This window comes from Lissotriton helveticus, chromosome 8 (genome assembly GCF_964261635.1).
Source record: "Lissotriton helveticus chromosome 8, aLisHel1.1, whole genome shotgun sequence".
Taxonomy (NCBI): Eukaryota; Metazoa; Chordata; class Amphibia; order Caudata; family Salamandridae; genus Lissotriton; species Lissotriton helveticus.
This window is the reverse complement of record NC_136069.1, coordinates 1532624679-1532649646: the sequence shown is the minus strand read 5'-3', so window position 1 is coordinate 1532649646 and position 24968 is coordinate 1532624679. Positions and strand designations below refer to the sequence as shown.

At 44.9% G+C, this 24968-nt stretch overlaps 1 protein-coding gene across 6 annotated transcripts in view; it reads left to right on the top strand.

The window, feature by feature from the left end:
* EMSY (EMSY transcriptional repressor, BRCA2 interacting) overlaps nucleotides 1–24968 on the top strand; it is a 377116-nt gene that overhangs the window by 39838 nt on the left and 312310 nt on the right. For 4 of the 6 annotated variants that reach the window (XM_078658522.1, XM_078658524.1, XM_078658525.1 and 1 more), the window contains exons 3-6: nucleotides 15619–15718; nucleotides 16571–16645; nucleotides 20258–20433; nucleotides 22327–22491. In XM_078658522.1, the coding sequence (XP_078514648.1) occupies nucleotides 15619–15718; nucleotides 16571–16645; nucleotides 20258–20433; nucleotides 22327–22491 (516 nt within the window). The remainder of the gene's footprint in view (nucleotides 1–15618; nucleotides 15719–16570; nucleotides 16646–20257; nucleotides 20434–22326; nucleotides 22492–24968) is intronic. The other 2 variants (XM_078658523.1, XM_078658521.1) reach the window with 1 other exon arrangement.

Sequence of the window (24968 nt, the reverse complement as noted above, 5' to 3'; positions counted from 1 at the left end):
GGCGGCTCCGTCCAATCGCGGCTCTTCCGTGGGAGGCGGGGTAGGCTCCCGCCCTCCTACTTCCTGTTTCCTGTTGACGCGCCGGCCTGCCTGACTTCCTGGTCGCAGGCCGGCAGAGTGACGGCAGTGATTTGCGGTATGTATTTAGTTAGTTATTTATGCATTTTTATATAGCGCGGACTTTACCCAAAGGCGCTATTTATTTATTTATTTTTTTGGGACGCTACCTTTTTATTTAGTTTTAAACATTGATGGCTGAATTTTATGGCACTGTACTTCTGAAGTCCCCTCGAGTTTGGTTACAATACTTTCTATCCAAGCCGATAGCGTAAGGCGTTTGGATATGTACTGATCCTGGACCCCATATCTGAACCGAGTCATCACATAATTCATAAACCGATCGAGCACTCGAAATCAAGACACGGCCCTTTTTTACACCCTTTTTAGTTGAAGTCATTTACTTTGTCCATTACCTCATAAACCGGCTTTAATAATGTTACCGCTCTTTAGGGGCTAACATGCAGAAACCCTGCAGCCTTTCGGGGGGATCCTATTCAGCCCAAGCTCATTACATATCTGCGAGGCATGCTTTATACTCAAGAGCCTCGGGGCCTCTTCGCATTCTGCAGGGGGGGCATCATTTTGCGCTCCGCCACAGCAGGCTGCCTCTCTGTGCCCGTTCTGCATTGGCGAAGGCTTGTACCCCAGCTCTCAGGCAATTCACGGGTGCTCGGACAACGGCTTTTTAACTAATTTAAATGATAAGGTTTGCGGCTATCACTTGTTTGTTTAATATTACGGGCATGTGGGTTGTGTGATGCTGCATAAACAGATGCGTTTGGAGTTTATTTACCGATCCGCTATGGAGGGGCTTTTCTTTAATCTGTTGGTGGCTGTTTTTTTTTTTTAATTTATATTGCGTCTTCATGTACACATGATGTTTGACTTTTTTGAGCAATTCGTTACGTTGGGCTTTTGTATAATTTGATACTAGCTGTTATTTTATTTATATTGCGTCTCCCGATGGTTGTGTGATGCTGCATAAACAGATGCGTTTGGAGTTTATTTACCGATCCGCTATGGAGGGGCTTTTCTTTAATCTGTTGGTGGCTGTTTTTTTTTTTTAATTTATATTGCGTCTTCATGTACACATGATGTTTGACTTTTTTGAGCAATTCGTTACGTTGGGCTTTTGTATAATTTGATACTAGCTGTTATTTTATTTATATTGCGTCTCCCGATGCTGTGTTTGCCTGCCCCGCCAGCTCTCCAAGGTTGCTATTTGTTTCTTTCCCATCTGCGTACATCACTTGCGGGATACAGGTAAATCTGCATTCTAGAGTTGCCTTTATTGTTTTGAGGCCGGGCGCAGGGGCTGCTCCGATGTTATCAAGGCTGCTATCCCACTGCTAAGGCGGTGCTGCACTCACTGCCTTGTTTATATTTGTTTTAGTTCCGTGATGCTCCGATCTTTGCCCCTTCCGAGTGGAGCTTCCGAGTGGAGCTTCCGAGTGGAGCTTCCGAGTGGAGCTTCCGAGTGGAGCTTCCGAGTGGAGCTTCCGAGTGGAGCTTCAGAGTGGAGCTTCAGAGTGGAGCTTCAGAGTGGAGCTTCAGAGTGGAGCTTCAGAGTGGAGCTTCAGAGTGGAGCTTCAGAGTGCAGAGTGGAGCTTCAGAGTGGAGCTTCAGAGTGGAGCTTCAGAGTGGAGCTTCAGAGTGGAGCTTCAGAGTGGAGCTTCAGAGTGGAGCTTCAGAGTGCAGAGTGGAGCTTCGGAGTGGAGCTTCGGAGTGGAGCTTCAGAGTGGAGTGGAGCTTCAGAGTGGAGCTTCGGAGTGGAGCTTCGGAGTGGAGCTTCGGAGTGGAGCTTCAGAGCTTCAGAGTGGAGCTTCAGAGTGGAGTGGAGCTTCAGAGTGGAGCTTCGGAGTGGAGCTTCGGAGTGGAGCTTCAGAGTGGAGTGGAGCTTCAGAGTGGAGCTTCAGAGTGCAGAGTGCAGAGTGGAGCTTCAGAGTGCAGAGTGGAGCTTCAGAGTGGAGCTTCAGAGTGGAGCTTCAGAGTGGAGCTTCAGAGTGCAGCTTCAGAGTGGAGCTTCAGAGTGGAGCTTCAGAGTGGAGCTTCAGAGTGGAGCTTCAGAGTGGAGCTTCAGAGTGGAGCTTCGGAGTGGAGCTTCGGAGTGGAGCTTCAGAGTGCAGAGTGGAGCTTCAGAGTGGAGCTTCAGAGTGCAGAGTGGAGCTTCAGAGTGGAGCTTCAGAGTGGAGAGTGGAGATTCAGAGTGGAGATTCAGAGTGGAGAGTGGAGCTTCAGAGTGGAGCTTCAGAGTGGAGCTTCGGAGTGGAGCTTCGGAGTGGAGCTTCGGAGTGCAGAGTGCAGATTCAGAGTGCAGATTCGGAGTGGAGCTTCAGAGTGGAGCTTCAGAGTGGAGAGTGGAGATTCAGAGTGGAGAGTGGAGCTTCAGAGTGGAGCTTCAGAGTGGAGCTTCAGAGTGGAGCTTCAGAGTGCAGAGTGGAGCTTCAGAGTGCAGAGTGGAGCTTCAGAGTGTCAAGAGCAATGCCAATAGCTCTAACTTTAACAAAGGCAAAACCATTGCATTGTAAATGCTTGTTATTTTACCGAATCACATGCTCATGCTGCTGCCTGGTTTGTCTACATGCACACAGGCAGAATCACTCGGTACAAAATGGCTCCTGTTCACTCGTCAGTACGGTCTTGCGCCGCCCCACCTTCCCCCTGCCAAATACATTCATTCCAAATACTGCTTATTTTCATATCAGACTGACTTCTCACATCTGGGATAGCAGGGGCACCTTCCACAGTGATTAGTGCTTCACAAAAAATAATTCTCGGCTAGCGCTCAGAAGCCTTGAAGCTTTGATTGAATGACACTGCAGTTTGATGCCCCGCTCGTTTTTTGATGCTATGCGTTCCAGACACTGATTTTATTAAGACTCACTTGGAGCTCTAAACTGTCACTTGATCTTTCTTTGGGTCATTTCGTTTGCCCGGAAGGACTAACATATCTGTGAAACCCTCTTCTTTTATAGTTTGAGCATCGTCTTCGTTTAGCAGGATAACATTATACATTTGAAAATACAAATATCCGGGAAGAGCAGAGAGCAAATCTCCGCGATGTTGGGCATTCTCCTATCATAAAGGAAGCGTGTTGGTGGGACCTGTGGCATCTAACGCATCATTTAACCCTATATGCGTGGGCACCTACCACAATAATGTATAGGATGAGTTTGTTCCGTTCCCGTTTTTAATTTGATGTAAAACTCAAATCACTGCACACTCTCTACTACACACTCTCTACTACACACTCTCTACTACAGTCACTACTCTCTACTACACACTCCCTACTACAGTCACTACTCTCTACTACACATTCTGCTACACACTCTCTACTACAGTCACTACTCTCTGCTACGCACTCTACTCTCTACTACACTCTACTACACACTCTCTACTACACACTCTACTACACACTCTCTACTACAGTCACTACTCTCTGCTACGCACTCTACTCTCTACTACACACTCTACTACACACTCTCTACTACACACTCTACTACACACTCTACTACAGTCGCTACTCTCTACTACACACTGTACTACACACTCTACTACAGTCACTACTCTCTACTACACACTACTACCCACTCTCTACTACAGTCACTACTCTCTACTACACACTCACTACACACTCACTACTACAGCCACTACTCTCTTCGACACACTCTATACTAGACACTCTCTACTACACACTATCTACTACAGTCACAACTCTCTACTACACACTGTACTACACACTCTACTACAGTCACTACTCTCTACTACACACTACTACACACTCTCTACTACAGTCACTACTCTCTACTACACACTCTACTACACACTCACTACACACTCACTACTACAGCCACTACTCTCTTCGACACACTCTATACTAGACACTCTCTACTACACACTATCTACTACAGTCACTACTTACTACACTCTCTACTACACACTCTACTACACACTCTACTACACACTCTACTACACACTCTACTACACACTCTACTACACACTCTACTACACACTCTACTACACACTCTACATTACACACTCTACATTACACACTCTACATTACACACTCTACATTACATACTCTACATTACACACTCTCTACTACACACTCTACACTACACACTCTACTACACTCTACTACACACTCTGCTACACACACGCTCTACTACACACTCTACTACACACCCTCTACTACTCTCTACTACTCTACTACACATTCTCTACTACTCTACTACACACTCACTACTTTCTACTACACTCTACTACAGACTCTCCACTCTCTACTCCACACTCTCTACTCCACACTCTCTACTTCAATCTCTCTACCTCAATCTCTCTAATTCAATCTCTCTACCTCAATCTCTCTACTTCAATCTCTCTACTTCAATCTCTCTACTTCAATCTCTCTACTTCAATCTCTCTACTTCAATCTCTCTACTTCACATTCTGTATTACACACTCTCTACTACACACTCACTACTCTCTACTACACACTCTCTACTACACACTCTACTACACTCCCTACTACACATTCTCCTACACACTCTACTACACACTCTACTACACACTCACCACTCTACTACACACTCACCACTCTACTACACACTCACTAGTCTCTACTGCTCACTCTCTACTACACACTCTCTACTACACACTCTCTACTACACACTCTCTACTACACACTCTCTACTACACACTCTCTACTACACACTCTCTACTACACACTCTCTACTACACACTCACTAGTCTCTACTACACACTCACTACTCTCTACTACACACTCACTACTCTCTACTACACACTCTACTACTCACTTACTACTCTCTACTCACTCTCTACTACTCACTACTACTCTCTCTACTACTCACTATTACTCTCTACTACTCTCTCTACTACTCACTCTCTACTACTCACTCTCTACTGCTCATGACAATGCCATTTATTTATCTGTTTCCAAAACCAACACATAAATAAAACATTTGTCATTTACAATGCCAAAAGCGCTAACTTTTGCAAAGGCGAGACCGTTGCATTGTAAATGCTTGTTTTACCTTGGTAACCAGTGAGTGTGAAGGGCCCATCTAAAACTGCCTCACAAATAAGAGAACCTGAATCTTTTTGGTATTGAGCATCACCAAATTCCTGTTCATGTATGGACAGTTAAACAGGATTGGATATTTTGCTGAAGCTCGGGCTTAGTACTTTAAAACAGTTTAATTTGCTAATTTCTGGAAGACTGAGACTTTTCAGCTTCCTTTGAGGGGGATGTTTTAAGGCATAAAATATCAGTTTTTCTACCTCTACCGCAGGAAAAAAATCTTGAACGATGTGACAACTGTCCATCATTGGCGGGATTCGGACTAATCTGCTTCTCCTCCCATGACTTCAGCTCGAGGAATTCTGTGGGGATGTGGGTGGTTGCTGGAATAACGACAAATACAATAAAATTGGAGAAAAAAATACGGCATCATTGTAGGCAGCAGACACACACAAAGAAGGGAGGAGAGGTCACATTCCTATCCCGCACTCCCCAGTCACAATCTATATCACACAAAAAGGAGGTAGAAATGTGCCTTCCGGTAGTGAGACATGCTCAGTGAGTAAAAACTGCACCCACTCACAAATGTGTGACCTGCTTCATCATCTGGCTTGCTAACTGACACCCCTGCACAGACCAACACCTGGGGTGGAGCAAAAGGGATGGGGAGACAATACAAACCTAACGTTGTGGGATCACCAAAGAGAAGTGCAGCTTATGAAAGTTAACACTAGCTCGGGTGTGTCTCTAATTCTAATTTTATTCCTGGGACACCTGGCCAGGGTTAAACACATACGCGCCTGAGTGGTACTATACCTGGCAGATATTGGCAGCCATCGGCAACCCCAGAACACGGCCTATCCCTGCTGATGAGGGGTAATACCCCGAAACACGTGTCCAGGGATGGCGAAGACAGCGAAGATAGCAGAAGATCGAAAGATGATGCATCGCGAACACTTTACTACATTGACCAGAGTCCTTAGGGGCGACTCCGCCGGTGTGTGAGTAGTGTGCGACCCCACCCCCATTTGGAACTTTAAAGCTCCCTTGAGCAGCGGGCTGACGAGCCTGGGATCCCGCACCTACGCGCCTGAGTGGTACCCATTTTAAACACATAAAGGATGGTGGTGATAGGAGAAAATAAGGATCACTTTACTCCTTCTTACTGCAAAGGTGTCGACATGTTTCTGCTGATTCAACTGCGTCCACAATGTTGGGTCACTCCGGCATTCATCAGGACCTTCAGGATCCCAAAACACAACACCCTTTGATCGCGCCGTGAAGGTACCTTCACGGCAAGAGCCAGGCAGCGGACTCACCTTGATGAATGTGTGAATACAGAGAGCCCCTCCCTCTCGCCCATTCAAGCTAAACCTTCAATGGAACTTGGTTAAAATGAGTGTGAATTTGAAAAAAACCCTATCTTAAAGGGGATAAAACCCAGAAAATCCTAAATTGGGATCAGAGGATTGATCAGTTTGTAAATTACAATATACAGAAACCTTGCTGCTTGTTGTTGCTGCCCGGAGGACCAAGAATCCTTGCTTGCCGTCGCTGGATTGTGCCCCGTGCTGAGGGGAGGAACCTGCATCTTGCCGGACCGCGCCAGGAGTCACTGTGGGGAGGCGAGCAGAAAAGAACTGAGCCCTCGTGAACCGGCAGGGCTGCGAGCAGCCCAGCAGGGACTCCATTGCCCAGGAGTCCCTGCGTGTCACACCTGTGGCCGCTCTCCCTGCCGGCCACACCCCCAGCCCTGCCCCAGCCCTAGTTAACTAGGCGGAGTCACCGCTGCGCGGGAGCGCCCGGGGCTAAGCCCGGGCAAAGGGCGGGCCCTCGTAGGCCAGAGTTGGCCGGGCTGGGCCCATCCCCTAACATTTACACTTTGGAGTTCCTGCTACAGGTTAGTTAATGGCTACTCCATTGGATGAGGGGACCCCTGGGAAGAAGGGCAAACTTCGTAATGGGTCACTGGACAATTATTTCCCTAAGGTTTTGTCTGAGGGAGAGAAGGAATTGACTATGGCTGAGCGAAGGGCTGAGCGGCGTCGCTCAATTGAAAGTTTGAAAAACAGATCCTCTATTGACTGTGTGCCTGTTTCTACGCCCACCGAGGGGGACTTAATTGACTTTGGGAGGGAAACCGTTAGCCAAGAAGGCTTCCCTCTTCTGTTGCGTGATTGTACCTCGTCCCCTGGTATGACCCCTGACCCTATTGTAATTGATTCTCCCACCCAGATTCCTTGCTACACTACTGTTCCTTTGAAGCCTAAGACATCGAAACCTAAACAACTAGTGGTAGCCCAGATACACGGCCCACCACCAAACAAAAAAAGGAGGAAATTAAGGGCGGGTCTAGGCAAAGTAAAAATTTCCCATTTAGATTTTGGCAAAGGGCCTAAACTACCCTCAACACATGTAAGGGCTAGTATGGAGATTGCAACTTCATTAACATCTGAGGCACTAACACCGGAGGTTACTCCGCCTGTTATGGCCCCAAATATAGTGGTCTCTGATACTAGCCGGGGGCCTTTATCTCCAAACAGACTGACCACTCCTCCATTTATGGGGGAATTGGAACTTCTACTGAGGTCTCTGCTGTTACCCGTGACTGAGAGTATCAAGAAAGTCGAAATTAGACTGACATTGATAGAGTCTGCTATAAATAGTATGGCTACGTTGACCAAGGCCCAGGGGAGTGGGGGGGCTCAACCTAAATCTATCACTGGGGCTTTGACTAATCAGATTGTAAAAACCCCAGTTGCATCCCCCGCTGCTCCTCTCCAGTTGTCTAAACAGACGTCTCAGCATCAGGGTAGGGATGTGCCTGGTATCCAAAAACCAAACCCCACAAAAAACCCAAATACCCCTCTACTTGGGACAGAAGGTGACCCCCAAAGGCCAGCCCCAAAGGCTCCTATAGTTAACAGAAGCGAGAGACAGGGGGAAGGGGGTCGTACTAGAGGCCCCTTAACTAGGGTCCCACATGTGGAGATTCCCCCACAAGCGGTGCCCTATGTAGTAGTTATGACCGGGGTTCCGCCACTAGCAGAAAATAAGAAGGAGGGTTATGCCCAATTGAAAAATAAAATAATTCATTGGTTGAGGACATACAGGCCCATAGCCCCAAATGTGGATGGTGATATTGTACACGTTAGACGGATCTCTTGGTTGGGCAACAAACGGAAAGATATTGAAGGGGATTTAGTGGTGGTCAATTTTAGAGATCCACGGGCAGTAGATTACATTTTAAATTGGCCATATGGAGGAGGGGGAAACTGTATTACACCTAGGCCTCTAACCTATTTTTACCTGAGGTCGGTTTCATACCCCCCCAACCATCGGGAAGAGTCTTATGCCCCGAGGCCCAATCCTCAGTTTGCCTTCAATAGTATCTATCCCCTTCATGGCCAGTATCCCTCTCAGCCCAATGGTCAGTTTGGTTGGTCTACGATACCACAGAGACATTACCCAAGCCATAATAGTGCAATGGAGCATCTTAGACCCTTCACCCCCTTAGATACTTACAATAGGTTCTCGCAGCTTACTGGTATGGAGGACTGCGATTGATGTTCACAGGCTAAGGTGGAGGGTTGCGGCCGACAAGGAATGGATCCCCAGCAAGTAGGAAGAATTTGTGACAATTGCCAGGAGGTTACCCCAGACGACTCTAATAAGAGCAGCATCCGCTCGAATATGGCTCCTCTTGTTGCCCTGGGTATGTCTATTACTGCTGATTGTACTGTACCCCCTAGGCAATCTAGTTGTGTGGGTAATATTCGTACGAATAGTGTGGATATGGGGGGGGGTGGATATGGGTGGGCCCTCTCCAGTTCATAAGGGTCGCCAAGTAATAAATCTGTTATCCTGGAATGTAGCAGGGCTAAAAAGGAAGTTAGACATCCCTGAATGGCATGCATTCATCGAGAAGTTCGATGTCTGCCTGTTCCAGGAAACTTGGTGTCTGCTACCAATTGACAAATCCGGTTATACCACTTTCTTTTCTCCAGCGATAAATAGAGGGAAGGGTAGACCAGCAGGAGGTCTTATTGTCTGGATAAGAATTGATCTGGACTGGGACATGGTTTCCAATGTCCCTCAGTGTAATGATATACTGCACCTCTCTTCTAGGGGCCACATCGAGGGGATTAGGCTTGAACTTTTTAATGTGTATGCTAGAGGGGCTGCAGGGGATAATACTTCTTCAACCATAATGAGCTAAGATTCTGCACTAGCTAATTGTCCACCTGCAGCCAGAAATATGGTGGGCGGCGATTTTAATTGTACGTACGAACCCCTTCTTGGAGATGATCCCCTAGGCACTGAGGAGGATGACTCCAGGTGGTCTATCCCATCCTTGATAGTACCCCCCATTCGGAAATGGTCTGCTAGGGCAATCCAATTGAATGCCCTTACCAGGGAGCACAAATTAAGAGCCCTCAATGGTAGGACCCTGTCTGATAAGTCAGGTGCAATGACTTTTAACAGGCTTACGGCCCCGTCCAGAATAGATTATATTTTAATAAGTGTTAGTATGTGGTCTGACCTTATCGATATGGAGGTGGTACCTACCTTGGATAGTGACCATAACCCGCTATGCAGTAAGTTTAAATGGGGGAAAAGTAAAGTGAGGGGGGTGAGTGCGCCATTGAAAATAACCAAGGAGATCATCCCTTATGAAAATAATCGTAGATTGAAATGGGATATGGCTCAGTTAAATGTAGACCAACTAGGGACCATTAAATCTGCCATTGTAGACTTGCACCGAGACTTGGAGGCAATGGAACGGGTGGATGAAAGTGTTCCGAACCCTTCATTCAGCCTCGATTCTGCTTATAAAGGCACGATAGACCAAGTGAGCCATTATTTTATCTCTAAAGGGAAAAGCCGTAGACCGAACATGGCCCCGCCCATCTCTAGCAATCCGTGGTATTCGGCGGAATGCAAGGGGAAAAGGAAAAAATTTACAGTTGCCCTGCTCTCAAGGAATCCTATTCTGGTTAGAGCGGCTAGGAGGGATTATTTGAGAGCAATAGCACTGGCAAAGCGTGAATGGGAGGAGGAGCACTGGAGGGACATAACAGACGCTGTGAGCAAGAGGGATACGACGTTATTTTGGGATTTAATCAACAGAGCTAGGCAGGGTAAATCCCAGCCGTTAGCAACCCATATAACTAAACAACAATGGTTTAATCATTTCTCAGCTCTATATGGCGGTAGTGAAGATACAACTGGCCCCATGGTTGCTTGCGGTAAGGGAGGGGAACCCGCCGGGGCGATTGAGTGTTTATTCACGGCCTCTGAAGTAGTTGTAGCTATCAAACACTTGACCCCTAAGAAGGCGGCTGGTCCGGATGGGATCCCTGGGGACCTCCTGATCGCAGAACCCCTGGCCTGGGCCAATCTTATAGCTACTATAATGAATTTGATAGTAAGGGGACACCCGGTGCCTGATTCTTGGAAGGGTGCCGAGGTGGTCACAGTGTACAAGAAGGGGGCAAGAGATGACCCTGCCAACTACAGACCGATTAGTCTGATAGATATAATCCAGAAAGTGGTTGGCAGGGTTATTATCTCCAGGGTAGGTGACTGGATGGAGGAGGAATGTATTCTCTCTCATCTCCAGGCTGGATTTCGCCAGAGGGTGGGCACGATGGACCAGGTCTTTCGTCTATTTGGGATCTATTGGAAGGCAGTTACCATCAAGAAGGGCAGCCTGTACATGGCCTTCATAGATCTCAAGACGGCCTTTGACCTGGTCCCTCGTGCTAAACTGTGGGAGATTCTGGAAAGCATGGGCTTCCCTGGTTCACTCTTGAGATTAATTGTAAGGCTCCACGAGGGGACATATGCAAGGATCAGATGGGGTACCCAGGGCCAACTGACAGATAGGGTACCAGTGAGGAGCGGAGTCCGACAAGGGTGTGTTATGGCTCCGACCCTCTTCTCCTTGTTTGTGAATGGAGTGGTGGACCACCTGAGAGGAGAAGAGACGGATGCTCCAACCCTGGCGGGGGAAAAGATTCAGACTCTGCTCTTCGCCGATGATACCTTACTGATAGCTAAATCCCCGATAGGCCTGCAAAAACTTTTGCACCGATTTAGTTCTTTTTGTACAGACAGAGGCCTAACCATCAATACTATTAAAACCAAATTGATGGCCTTTTCGCCCTCCAAAAATTTTAAAAATAATTTTCTGCTTAATGGGGCCCCCCTGGAGCTGGTCGATGCATTCGACTATTTAGGGGTCCGGATAAATAGCCGAATGACCTGGAAGGATCACCTGGCTAAAATGATATTGGGCCACAAAAGAGTATCTGGGGTGACCTTGCGAGAGTATCGGGTATCAATTAGTAAACCGGTGTCTCCGGTAATGGCTATTTATGAGGGTCAGATACTCCCGGCTGCATTATACGGCTCCGAATTATGGGGGTTCGACAACGTTAATGAGTTAATCTTAGCAGAAAATAAGTTTTTGAGAGATGTGGTGGCCCTCCCTGTTTCTACTCCGCTGATTCCCCTGCGGTTAGACCTTGGTAGACGAGCCCTAAAGGATATAGTGAGGCTGCGCCCACTGCTCTTTTGGGTCCGCCTAAGAAGGACCAAGGAGCTGGCCAAATATGCCGAAGGACTGGACGACCTAATTTTGCTTGATATCGGCAACAAAATTGGCTGGTTGAAAAATGTGAGGCAATTACTCTCACAATTGGGTTTGAGAGATGTATGGGAGACTCAAGCTCCCCCGCCCAAAATGGTGATTAAGAAACTATATTGGGATTGGGTTCAGGCCGAAGCAACACGCAGCATGATAGGGGGCTCACTTACCGAGTGCTTTCTTGAGTTTAAGTGGGTCAGAAAATTGGAACCCCTCTTTGACCTTATAACCAAGCCGCTAGACAGGGCCCTTTATTTAAAATTAAGGTACGGGACCCTCCCGGTACATGAATTTACTTCAAGATGGTCCAACCAGGATGGCCCCCCACGATCATGCCCCGGTTGTGCGGCTCCTAAAGAGACTGTGGCCCATCTCTTTTTCGCCTGTCCCGTGTATAAAGTGGCACGGAAAAACTGGCTGAAACCAGTTTGTAGAGGGCTGGGGCTGAGGTGCCATCGATCGGCCTTACGAGTGATTTCAACGGATTCATCATCTACCTCATTGATTTGCGGGGTGGCAAAGTTTTTGAGCAGTGCCTGGCTTATTAGATCAAGAATTCTGGGAATGAATGCCAGGCCACTAACTAACTGGAGTGGAGATAACTGAAGTCCATCTATTTAGAATCTCTTGAGTATTATTGCTTGTGGCCTTTATCAATTGTTGTCTGTGCTCTGTCTATATTTTAATCATGGGTTTCCCTTGTTGATCGTTATTATTTAACTTGATGAAATGTATTTTAAAATGTATATTGTTGTCTTTTATGGTGAGCAATTTTTACCGAATAAAGATATTCAAACACATATACAGAGTTCCGAAAGGCGAACCCAGAAAACATACATTGTCCAGTATGTAACTCAAGCAATTTTCATAATACAGGAAACAAGCCCATCCCAAACCCCCTCCCCCACCAAAAAAACTTCTCTCGTTCGGCAAGTGCTGTTTGTCAGACATGTATACAATTTACATTTATACAATTCTGGCACCAGAGTTTGATATAATCTAGCTCGTTTTGTTATTTTGGCCTACACACTTATTCATTGTGCTTGGTGCAAGTCAGGGTTTTCAAGTAAAAACATGGAAAGTAGCGCCCAGAATTCTTTTGGCCTCGAGGCGGCAGGCAGTTCCTCTGCATATTTGCTCTTTACAGTATACTAAGTCTCAAATCCATTTATGGGTAGTGGGGCCAGTCTTAGCGGCCCAGTCTATTGCTTCTGCCCGTTTTGCGAACAGGGTGGATATTGCAACAATATGCCTATTACAGAGCTTAAGCATCTTTACCATGCCAAGCAAGCATATTTCAGGGGTACATGCAACTCTCAAGTGCTACTTCAGTGAGAACCTCTGCAACACACCGCCAAAAAGCATATAATATGGTACAGCCTCATGCGAGATGCATGAAGTCTGCATCATCATGCCCACAATGTACACATCTTGTATTGTCCCTCAACCCAAATTTCTGAAATTGACTTGGTGTGTAGTACAACTGTTGTAAATATTTAAAATGTATAATGCAGAGATTGCAATTTGCCGTTAATCGACCAGTCAATTCCCAGTCATCCCAGCTAGTTTTAACCTTCACCTTTAGTGATCCTACAACTTTGTTTGTATTGGTTTTCCATCCTTTTTGCTCCACCCCAGGCTTTGGTCTGCGCAGTGGTGTCAGTTAGCAAGCCTGATGATGAAGCGTGTCACAAATTTGTGAGTGAGGGCAGTTTTTACTCACTGAGCACTTGCCACTACCGGAAGACACATTCCTTCCTCCTTTTGTGTGATATTAATTATTACAAGCAGACTAGAACAGAACTGGTGTTTAGGGAAAAAGGAGCAGTAAAAGAGCAGAATGAAGGCTAAGGGCCTGATTATGATCTTGGTGGATTGGATACTCAGTCGCAAATGTGAGGTACATCCCGTCTGCCGTATTACAATGCCATTATATCCTATGGAACTTGCAATACGGCGGATGGGATATCAGTCACGTTTGAGATGGACTATCCCGTCCGCAAAGATCGTAATGAAGCCCCGTGACTGAAGTAGAACTTGGTGGGACTGAGCTTGCAGACAGAAGCCTGTGAACCTCAGTGCCACTCTTTAATCCTAAAAAGGTCAACGTTTGTATTTCTTGTAGTGTCCCGGTCTCGCAAGTTTTTTTGTGCACAAAAGTGGGTGCTTGTGGCCTTTTTTTTTTTTTCAACATGAGGGACTGGCAGCACGTTTCATGAAATAGTATTTTTGATAACAACATTTCAAGGTGATTCATCATATTACATGAAATAAAATCAGGCGATTTACACACAGGCATATTTTTTGCCCTTTAAGCAGTTTTGTTATTTTTTCTTGGTACTGTGGGGTTGTCCCCTCAAAGGGTTTCTTAAATTCTTTGGTGCTGCTGGCAGGATTATCCATTTTGTTAGTATTTGGTGTTCCCTCCGCTCCTTCCCGGTAACATCCAAACTCACTAAAACCAACAGGTGTGAAATCATAGGCTTTGTCTTCACTGAGATATTTCTTATATAATAGTGGTCCTTATTTCCTGAGGCTGTGGACGACAGAGTAGATTTTTAGTATGGGCATATTCACAGACTTGTTAATTGTATCGGTGAAGCATGGCATTTTGTTGGTGTTGAACCAACTTTTGTTCGACGTCGAACATTATCTCGCAGGGGACTGAAAGCAACGTTTAAGAGGTTTCAATCATACAGCTAGATTCATCAAAGACCCGTTTTGCGAGTCTTTAATAGCGATTCATAAGGAATCGCTATTAAGTACTTGCAAAACGGGATTCATGTAGGAATTGCAAAAAATATTGCGATTCCTACATCTTCCTTATTTGCGATTATCTAATTGCTAATCGCAAATAAGGAATAACTTCCCATTCATTCCTATGGGCCTACAGGCCCATAGGAATCAATGGGGAGTTATTCCTTATTTGCGATCACCAATGCTAATCGCAAATAAGGATGCGATTTCAAGGGTGCCAGGGGTGTCCAAAGGACACCCTGTAGCACCCCTGAAATGCAAATTTACACAGGTGTTGCGCACACACATGTCCAAAGGACATGTGTGTGTGTAACATGCAACTGAGAAAAATGCACTAAAGTGCTTTTTTCTTTTTTTTTTTCCCGCAATTTACCACGAAGTCTGACTTCGTGGTAAATAGCGACCAAATATTGCGAATTCGCAATTTAAAATTGGTTAATGAATTGCATTTAAGGAATCTCAAATAGAGATTCCTTAAATGCAATTCCTCGCAAATATGCAAATTCTTTATTAGCGATTTTTGCATTTGGGATGATGAATCCCAAATGCAAAAATTGCACTCGCAAAGGGCCAGATTCTCAGAATCTGGCCCTTTGCGAGCACAATTAAGCTTGATGAATCTGGCTGTAAATCTCTAAAGGACTGACAGAAACTTTGCTGAGCAAAGTTATTCACCCCAATTTTGAACGTAAGTTAGCGTCATGTAGTAGTTTTTATTTTGTTTACTGTGAGACAATTTGTCTTATTTTAAAAGAACAATTATTTCAATGTAAACATTTTTCAAGACCGTAAACGAGTGTTTAGAGGGACACTTGTCTGTCGGGTAATGCACCACTGAACTCTGAGATTAGCCAAGACTTCCGGGCCAGGTGCCACATACTTCTGCCACGTGCATTCCTTGGATTTTTGAACAGTATTTTATCCTCACATGCTTTACCATTTTCTGTCACCTCCATATTTCTGTCACCTCCATATTTTTATCAGTTTTGTATAGCTTTCTGCATATGGGATTAGTGTCCTAATGTAGGCCATTTGTTTTATGACAGATTTAACAAAATACCACATTGCATTTAATTTGAATGACTCTTATTTTCTCATTATATATTTTCAGAATTGGAGGCATATGCCGGTGTTATTAGCGCCTTGCGCGCTCAGGGGGACCTCAGCAGGGACAAAAAAGATCTCCTGGGCGAACTCTCCAAAGTTCTTAGGTGAGATGCATGTTTTACAGGTCATAGTAGTAATAGAAGTATGCAAACAAGGTCCAGAGCACACATGAAATCTTTTCGTGAGAGTAATCACATTATGTCAATAAAGATAAGATTGCACAAAAAATAGTTCTTTATATTGGTTTTTATAGGTGAAAAATGGTCCTCCTATCAAAGGAGACCCGAGGAACATGAAAGCAGCCGACACGTGTTTCGCCAAATCGGGTATTCACCCGTGACTCTTCAGGGATGGGGGTGATACAAAAGGGGCTAGTACAGTAATGATGTAGAACTCTTAGTAATAGAAGTATGTCTTGTCTTATGTTTGGTATTGTTACACTGATGCACCTATAGGCCGATTAAGGCAAATGGTGTTGCTAAATATCTTCTGCAGATGGTAGCACTATACTTCGGATTTTGTCTCGAGACACTGTAATTAAATGAGGGTAATGCAGCTGTATACATCAGATCTGGTGTTGGTATTTGAGGAAGTCTGGTGTTGTCTGTGGCAGACTTTTCTTTTCAACATAATATCCAATTGATGGGGGGGGCGATAGGTGGGCCATTAGGATATGGCTAAAGCATTGGTTTTGTGTGCGATTACCCCGCCCCCTCTTTTTCTTTCTTTTATCAACCTCCTTTATTTTTTCAGACTTTCACTCTTTTCCTTTTCTTTATTGGTTTTACTTTCTCTCTCCCTCAGCCCTGGAGTGTGAGCTACACCTAGATGAATTGCACAAACCCTGCTTTTGACTGACCGGGCCTCTTTCCACCTTGTTTTAACTCATCCTTTCATAGTAGGTAGTAATGAGTAACTGTTATTATTCATGGACTCTCATTTTTATGTTTTTGCAGCATATCCACGGAGAGGCACCGAGCGGAAGTGCGAAGAGCAGTCAACGATGAGCAGTTGACGACCATTGCACACAAGTGGGCTCATTTACCATTTCGTGTTTGTACTGAATTAATGATGCAAATGTTTACTCTGACTGTATTACTAGGTTGGACCTTCTAAAGCCGCACTCTTCATATCTAAGTAACATGTCTCCTCATAGATGTGTTTCTCTTTATGGGATAGTTTGACGGATGGTCTCCCTACTGGGTCCTAAAGTCTTTAATAGGAAAGTCCTTTCTAGCCTGTTCAGCGTAGACTGTATGTTTATTCACTCTTTTGTTTCATTCTTGTTGCATTACAGAATTCCTTAGTGGTTAAAGAAGATTTTTTTATGTATCCGCTATCAAAGTCTCAGGCCAATTCTCTGGGGCCTGCATAACTCCAGGATAGGCAAGGCAATCAGAGCGTTACTGCTGTCTCTGAAAATGCAGCAACCTGATACTACTGTAAGCTCAGTGAAATGTCAAGGCTCTTGGTGTTGGACTTTAACAGTCACAGAAGGGGAGGGTCGAACAGGTAAGGCTTATTCTCGGAGAGTGGTGTGGGGTGGAATACCTAGTTATCGCTCCACTTGTGTCTGTCACTATAAGTGGATTGTCCAAGCAGTGTTATTATCTGTAAGCAAATAAGCTCAGTAACTTCAATAAGTTGTTTGGAATCAAAACAGTTTTTGACTATTTAGCTTGGTTACACTCGGAGTTGGTTTCCAGTGGCCGCGCACAGTTGTTGTCACTTGAACAGTTGAGTTGCAGGAAGTTGAGGACACACGGACAGTGCATGGTTATCAGTCTCTTGAAGTGATGCAGGATTCAGGCACTGGTGCCCTCGTAATCCTCTTTGCAGAACAGGATCTGGCAATGTAGGTTTCAAGCACATGCGCTGCTCGCAATCCTCAAGCACAGACCAGAGTGCAGCAGTGCAAGGTTCTTGCACATGTAGCTCACATGATCTTTGCGAAGAGAAGAAGATGAAGTATATAGGCACGCAAGGGAGAGCACCAGTCTGCCGAGCAGCAATTTACATTACCTGATCTCTGCAGGTTATCATTATAGTAGAGACCCGATGAATTCTGCCTCTGGCGGAACAAGTATTTTGCTACACGCCAGGCAGTCTACCTCCTTGTTCCTTGCGCTGCAGAATGTTTTCACAGCAGCGGTGATATGGCCCTTACCACTAAAAGGAAGACGGCAACACATTCAGCCTCTGGCCCTTGGCTTCCTCTACACTGGTGTGCATAGCTCCTGAGTAAAAAAAAGTAATGTTTTACATGCTGGAGTAGCCAGGTTATATCCCTTTGTGGTTCCACTTGGCTTTATCAAATTTCTAGTCAAGTTCATAATTGCACAAAACCTTTGGAAGAAATGCATCAAATGAAGTGCACAATATTTTTGTTGACCTCATCTTGGCAAACATTTGTAGGTAATACGGCTACTTTCCCTTTGTGTGTTGTCGGTAGAGCGTTCCTGCTCTTAGCACAAAGCACAGAATACAGATGAGAAGGAACCCGTGTCTTTCTATGGGGTGTGTGCCACAGGCCATGTTTCCAAGCTACTGTCTTTGTCCTTGTTTTGATATCTGGTAGTTCACACTTTTACCTGCTGGGATTGGTTCTTTTTCAGCCACTAGGAAAAGAAAGGTCCATCCTCTGTATGAAGATGATTCGAATATTGATGTGGCACTTGGCTTTACTACTAATTCCAGTTCTGTTCCTGCCTTCAGTCTGGTTTGCGCTATATAGATATTCTTACACATAAAAGTAATTAAGACGTACTATCAGTTGGATGTACTGATATCACCTTTTACTTGTTGGCGTTTTCTATGTATAAAATACAAAATATAAAATACAGAATAAAGTAAGTTGTTTAGGTGTCCTTTAAACTAGTCTCAATCAAAAAGGATTAGATAGTGCCAAAAATGTGCAGTATATTTTTAATTCAGCCACATCGCACTTTGATGTGCTAAAACATGATCTGATGACAGTCGAGCCTGCATAGACAAAACACAAGTTTGGATTTGTTTGATGATATTTTTAAAGGACTGGTTTAAAAATCCTCATCGGATACAATGTAATTTCCTCGGATTAGTGGCCTTAATAAATGCAGGCTAAATCATGAGATGAGGATCAGTTTGCTCTCTCGTGTTTACACAGAGAGAAACACAAAAGGAAAAGTTCAACAGTTTGGTACACGGAAATAAATCCTCACTGGATATAAAGGATATTGATCTCATGGCCACATGTGCAAAGCACGTAATGTATCACTGAGCTACATCCCCTGGTAGTGCAAGCAGTATTTAAGGAGCCCTGGACTAAGATATCCCCTGCCTGCCTTATTGTATTTCAATGTTTTATTAAAGGCATTGAAATAGCACTTTATAATCTTATTGAGGCATTAAAGCGCTTAGCCTATATCTGCTGTTGAAGTGTAAGTGTACATACTCCCCAGAGAATTTAAGGATTTGTTTTCTTGGTACACCTCATATTAAATAATGTTACACTTTTTGGAAAAGGCAAAGAAACTAAACAAACTAGTGATGTAAGGCTGCCTGCTTTCCTTTTAGTTTTGTGAGTTATTGAGTCATTCATTTTCCTGAATTCTTTATAGTGGTTTCTGGAGTTGAGGCTTCCATATGTCATCTGCATAGGCACTTTGTTATGCTTACACTCCAGCTCAGACCCCAGAGGAAGAAAACAAATGACACATCCAAGCCTGCAGCACCTGAACCGGGCATGTACTGAGAGCTCGAAGAGGGATGTACGGGAAAGGATTTCAAATAAATATTCTTGGGTCGCTAATCGTTCACCAAGCTTTCTCGGTGATTCCATGCAAAGCTGGACTAATGCCTGAGCTGTGACAACAAGGCTGCTGGTCATTATTGCCATTGTGGGTAGTTGGTTATATCTTCCTAGAAAAAGCACTGTGCATAATTACTATTAACAACCAAAACTGTGATAACATGACATTAAAAAAAACTGATCTACTATTCCGACCAAAGAGGACAGGACTAAATGCTGAAGCCAAGGCAGTCCAGAACTAAACCGCAACTAGAACGTCTGAGTTTCCTTGCTATATTGTCAGGGGATTGTATCAGGAGAGCGCACAGAGAACACATGGAGAAGCTCATGGTGGCCTCTCCAGCTTTGTTGGGTTAGAATTTGCTCAGTGCTGGTTGTGCAGGGAGAGTCCGAGTCCCTGAGCACTTAACAGCAGCACTCATGCTGGCCGGATGCTGGTAACTCAACATACTAAAGACTCCATTTACTGTTTTTACATTTGTTATCAAGGATAGTGGTGCAACGTTCTGGAGAGGGACCATTTTCTGTTCACATCAATGACTTACAAAGAAAAAAACGTCCAAAACGTATACATCCGTGAAATGCTGTGTGCGGATCCCAGAACATGTAGAACAACCCAGTAAAGTAATGCCTGGGGGAGGTTCGTCCAAACACTCCAATACCTGAGAAATTCTGACCTAAAGACCCTTCTGTATGTTATGTATTAGTCTTGCTGACATGAGATCTAGCTAAGGGCAAGCAGTCAAGCCAGCCCATAAAAGGGTTTGAGAGTGTAATTCCAAAATTATATTGATGCTTAATGTTTGCGTTTTGTACAGCGAATATATATATATTGCAACTTTTTTCTTTTCAGCATGTGTGGGCCGAACAGTTCGGCAGAGTGGTCCATCGAAGGCCGTAGGTTGGTGCCATTAATGCCCCGGTTGGTTCCCCAGACAGCCTTCACAGCGACTGCTAATGCTGTTGCAAATGCAGCTTTACAGCACAATGCCTCTCTTCCTACACCAGCAGAAACCGGAAATAAAGAAGGTAAGCGTCTAAGAAAGGTTATCTTTTTTGTTGTTTTTTTTTTTTTTAACCTTTTAGGTCTTACACAATGTGCTATTGTTTGTCTTTGTATGCGGTTGTTTGGTATTTGTTTATGTTGTTATCATTTTAGCATCAGCTACTTATATTGGAGTAGTGTTAAATTACCCCAAAGCTAATGTGGCCAAAAACCCTACTCTACACTGTGTTTAGACTACATTTTTGTGAGCACTCAGTATTTCTTAATTAAGTACTTTTTATACAAATGGTGGCTGAAACATGAAAGCATGAGTGTTATGATGGCAAAGCAACAATAAGATAAACTCTTGCACTGACGACAACACATTTTACATTCTTGTAGTATCACGAAAATTGGTTGAACACATCTGAAACGGGTTATATCTACAGTATCATTGAAGGTGTCCTTGATCTTTACTCTGAATGTTTGTAAAAGATAACATAACTGTTTACTCCAGTACAAGCTCATATATATCTAATTGCACTGCAACACTTGAGATTTGGCCTTCTTATAGCTTATTTTATTTTTTCCACATTGCACCAGTGCTGCTTGTACTGTCAGTGACATCTATAAATACTAGATAAGCGACAAATAGTCTACTTCTTATTACAGTTTCCCTAGTCTTGCCTTGCTGCAAAGAATATGCATTGCAAAGTGGGCTCTGCTCACTTATTTCCCCTGGATTGTTCACTTTTGAGTCCCTGTGTTTTGCCTTCTACTGCGAGCTTGTCTCACAACCTCCGTCTTATCCACTGTAAATTCATGGTAAATGGATAGAGTCCTAACCACCAGTGTCCACCTGGTGTGACGCCAGGCTAAGAGGCTCTGGGCTGGTTACATGTGAACACGTGTGCCGGCTGCACATGTGAGTCAACCATCTTCTGTGGATTGGCATGTGCACACGTAGCCTGTCACAGAAGGGACTCTTAAAGGATTGGTACTGACCTAAGTTAGTACTTATAATGTGAGTGAGTTTTCACAGTGTACGTCTGTAGTGCTTACTAAAGGTCTCTGGTATTACGTTGTATTACTCATTGTAGGTGAAATCTGCACTAAAGTACAGTTGTGCTCCACTAAGTCTGTAACATCCAGCAAGCTATCAATCTGGGGGTAAGCATGAACCCAGAGTGTATATTTACAGTCCCTGACATCATACACCCACTTATTATGACACTAAGAATTGGCATATTTCCCTTGCCCAGTTCATAATCAGATTCCATTCCTTTGTCCCCACTACTGGGCCAAGTTAATTACCCTGCTGTCTAGCAGCAGGATCAGAGGCCTCCCTCCACAGTAGAGCAATTAACAGTGCTTGACCCATTTCCAGGGAAAGAAAGGGTTGAGGAGCAATTTCTATCTGGTAGTTCGCTCGTGTCACTGCACGTGGGATGGGACTGCTCAGACCCACGGAAATAAGAGGAGAGCCAGGCGTCTTTAGCCAACACGGGAGGGTCTCTGCTTTGAAGCCTTGGTGGGGAGGGATGACACAGGTGTGGGCTGAGCTTCTCAGAGAAGAGTGAATTGATGATGTGGCCTCCTAGGATTGACCGGGGTTCCTGGCTTGTAGAACTTTCCACCACTCTTTAAATTCCTCTGCAAACTGGAGAGATGGACAAGAAGACACTGGACCTGGGAGCAGCAAGGGCAAAAGAATGTCCAACTGGGTTGAGAAGCTACCTGATGCTTCTGCAATGGTGGAGTTCAGGACTTTAACTCCAGCTGACACACGGGGCTAGAATGGGTCTCTTTTACTTATATGTAATCACATGCTGTATTGTGCCGAACAGCTGGCAGGTAATGGTAACTAGTGCAGAATGAACCCTTTAGTCCCTGTTAATCTGAGCAGTTCCTTTAATTGTCACTTTTTTTTCTTGTAGTGGTAGTTTGCTACTCTTACACAACTACAACGTCAACCCCCACATCTACTCCAATCCCGAGTGGCAGCATGGCCACTGTGAAATCCCCTAGACCTGCTAGTCCAGCTTCAAATGTTGTTGTTCTGCCAAGTGGAAGTACAGTGTACGTCAAAAGTGAGTTTTCAGGTACCTTCACTGAAGTTCTTTATTTTTTTTTAAAGACTTCATGAACAAAATGTTGACATGTTTTTGGTTTTCTTTTTTATGTGGGATGTTTGGTGGGTCTGTTGAAATTATGGTTAACATGCTGCTCTTGGACTGCAATGAGAGACAAGATCTTTTTTTTTTCGCAATGGGATCTCTGTTATTGATAAGTTATAAGACTTAAAATGTATGCTATTATGCATCAAAGTTTTGAGGGCACCTAGCCCTATTTGTGAGCCTGCTCTGGCATAAGAACATGTTTGATTGTCATGAGAAAATGTGCATTGATCTCTAGCTGGCACCATAATGGACATAGTCTTTACTTAAAGCACTCTAGCGTGTTGTGATAGTAAGCGCTTCACCAATATCGCGGTTTAAACACTGTACAGTTTTAATTTCTTGTAACATTATTTTAACTTTGGGGGACTGAAACTGTAATTTTGTGGGACGTTTATGTTTCATTGTTAGTTTGGTTGCACTACTTGCACCTCTGCTGTTGCTGTTAGGCACATAGTCTTAAAGCGCTCTAGCGTGTCTTTGCTGTTTGGCACTGTAGGAAGCTGGCTCTGTATATACTATACCAAAGTAAGGTATAGTGTGCAGAGCGTCAAGTCAAAGGCTTACAGAAGTAAAAGTAATAACGTACTCACTATTTGTGGTAGTTTGGGCGAGCAGTAAGGCTTTATCAGAGGTTAGTGTTAAACATCTATTGTACACCCTCAAGCAAGAAATGAGGTAATTCAAGCAAAGAATGAACTCAGACCAATTGTTCGTATTAAAAATATTTCTTTAGTTGTATTTTATTTTTAGGACCAAGCAGGACTTGGTACAGCTAAATAGAATTGTACTTTTCAAGACAGATTGATCAAAACAAGCAAGAGGAATGAACAAATACTTTTGTTACAGGTTTGTAAAATATTTAAAAACAGTGAGTATTTGTAATATTTTGTTCCTTTTCAGGTTACTTTTTAGAGTACTTTCGTTTTTCTACTCTGTGTGATATGCCTAGATATCACACTGGGACATTTCCTAGATAAAAGGTAAGTAAAACACTATTGCAATAAAACACAGTTACTAGCATACAACCTCCCTCAACACAGAGGTTTTTCAGAGGAAAACAGTCAATGCAATCCTGTGGAGAAAAATGAGGTTATCGGTTTGTAGGTAAGTAAAAAGTCTTGAGGATATAGTTTCTGGGGTTAGAACAAGTGCTCCCCCAGGGTCAAGGATGCACTCAAAAAGCACCCTCAGCGGCACTAGGGCGGCCTGGTGCAGAGTTCTGAGGACCAATGTTAGCCTATGGGCTAGGGGGCAGTGGGTTAGTAGCTGCTCTCCGGCAAGCCACAGGGTTGAGGGAGCCAAGCTCATAGAGTTAAGCTCAGGGCAAAGGGGCATCCAAGTTAGCACATGAGGTGCAACCACAGCGGCACGAGGGCAGCCGGGTTCAGGGTGCTGGATTGGCGTTGGATGTCCTGTTGTTTTCAATAGGAGATCTCCGGTCGCAACAAACACTGCAGATTCGGGCAAGGAGGCTTCCTGGAGGCGACCACCAGTTGGAGAGGTAAGTTGGGATGCAGGGGATTGCCTGGACACAGTCGGTTAGGCCACCCAAGGCCATGGAGCGTCTGGTGCAGGGGAATCTTGAGGCATCTGGCTTCCTTACCAGCTCTGGCCGTGGTCAGGGGGATCCTCCAGATAGAGGCTGCAGGTGTTGTCTGAAGGCATGAGGTAGGTCAGGAATCACCAGGGCCCAGATCCGGATCGCTGGGGGAACTCCTTGTGGTGTTGGGCCACTCAAACTTGTGCAGAGTTGTTCAGACTGGCGGATTCGGCCGCAGCCAGAGTCTGGTTCTTGAGTAATGGGAGACAAAGTCTTTGTAGGGAAGGCAGCACAGGTCCTCCGGGTTCTGGGGGGCTGCTGGCTGCAGGACACGCTGGGATTCTGTTGGAGCAGGCTGAGGTCAGGGCATGCTGGTAGGGCTGGGTCCAAGGCAGTTTGTGTTTCCTCTTCTTTCAGCACCCCTCTTCTGTCCTTTTTCTTCTTTTTCTTGCTTGTCTGAGGAGGCAAGTTTCGGAGTTGCCCCTTAATACTAAAGTTAGGGGCGTTTCAGGTAGGGACCAATGGGTCCTTCCCGGGGGGTGGGTGCACCCTCAATTATGGCACCCTCCAGTCTGAGTGGGGGCATAAGCCCTACTCTGGTTGGCTTGGTCCCCCCTTCTTCAAGATGGCGAAGACTGAGAGGTGTGCTTTGCCTTGCCTACCCCACCTGAGGGGTGGGGTTGACAAAGGTGGGCACACCTCTCCTCCGATCTTGGTTTTCCCACCGATTCGTCCTCCCAAAGTGGGGGTTAGAACTGGTGGGGCCCAGTTGCTGCGTGCAGCAGATGGTTGGGTCAGCTCACAAAGACGGCAAGTCTTTGGAGCTTCCCCTTCGGGCACCCTGATGATCCTAGGGGAG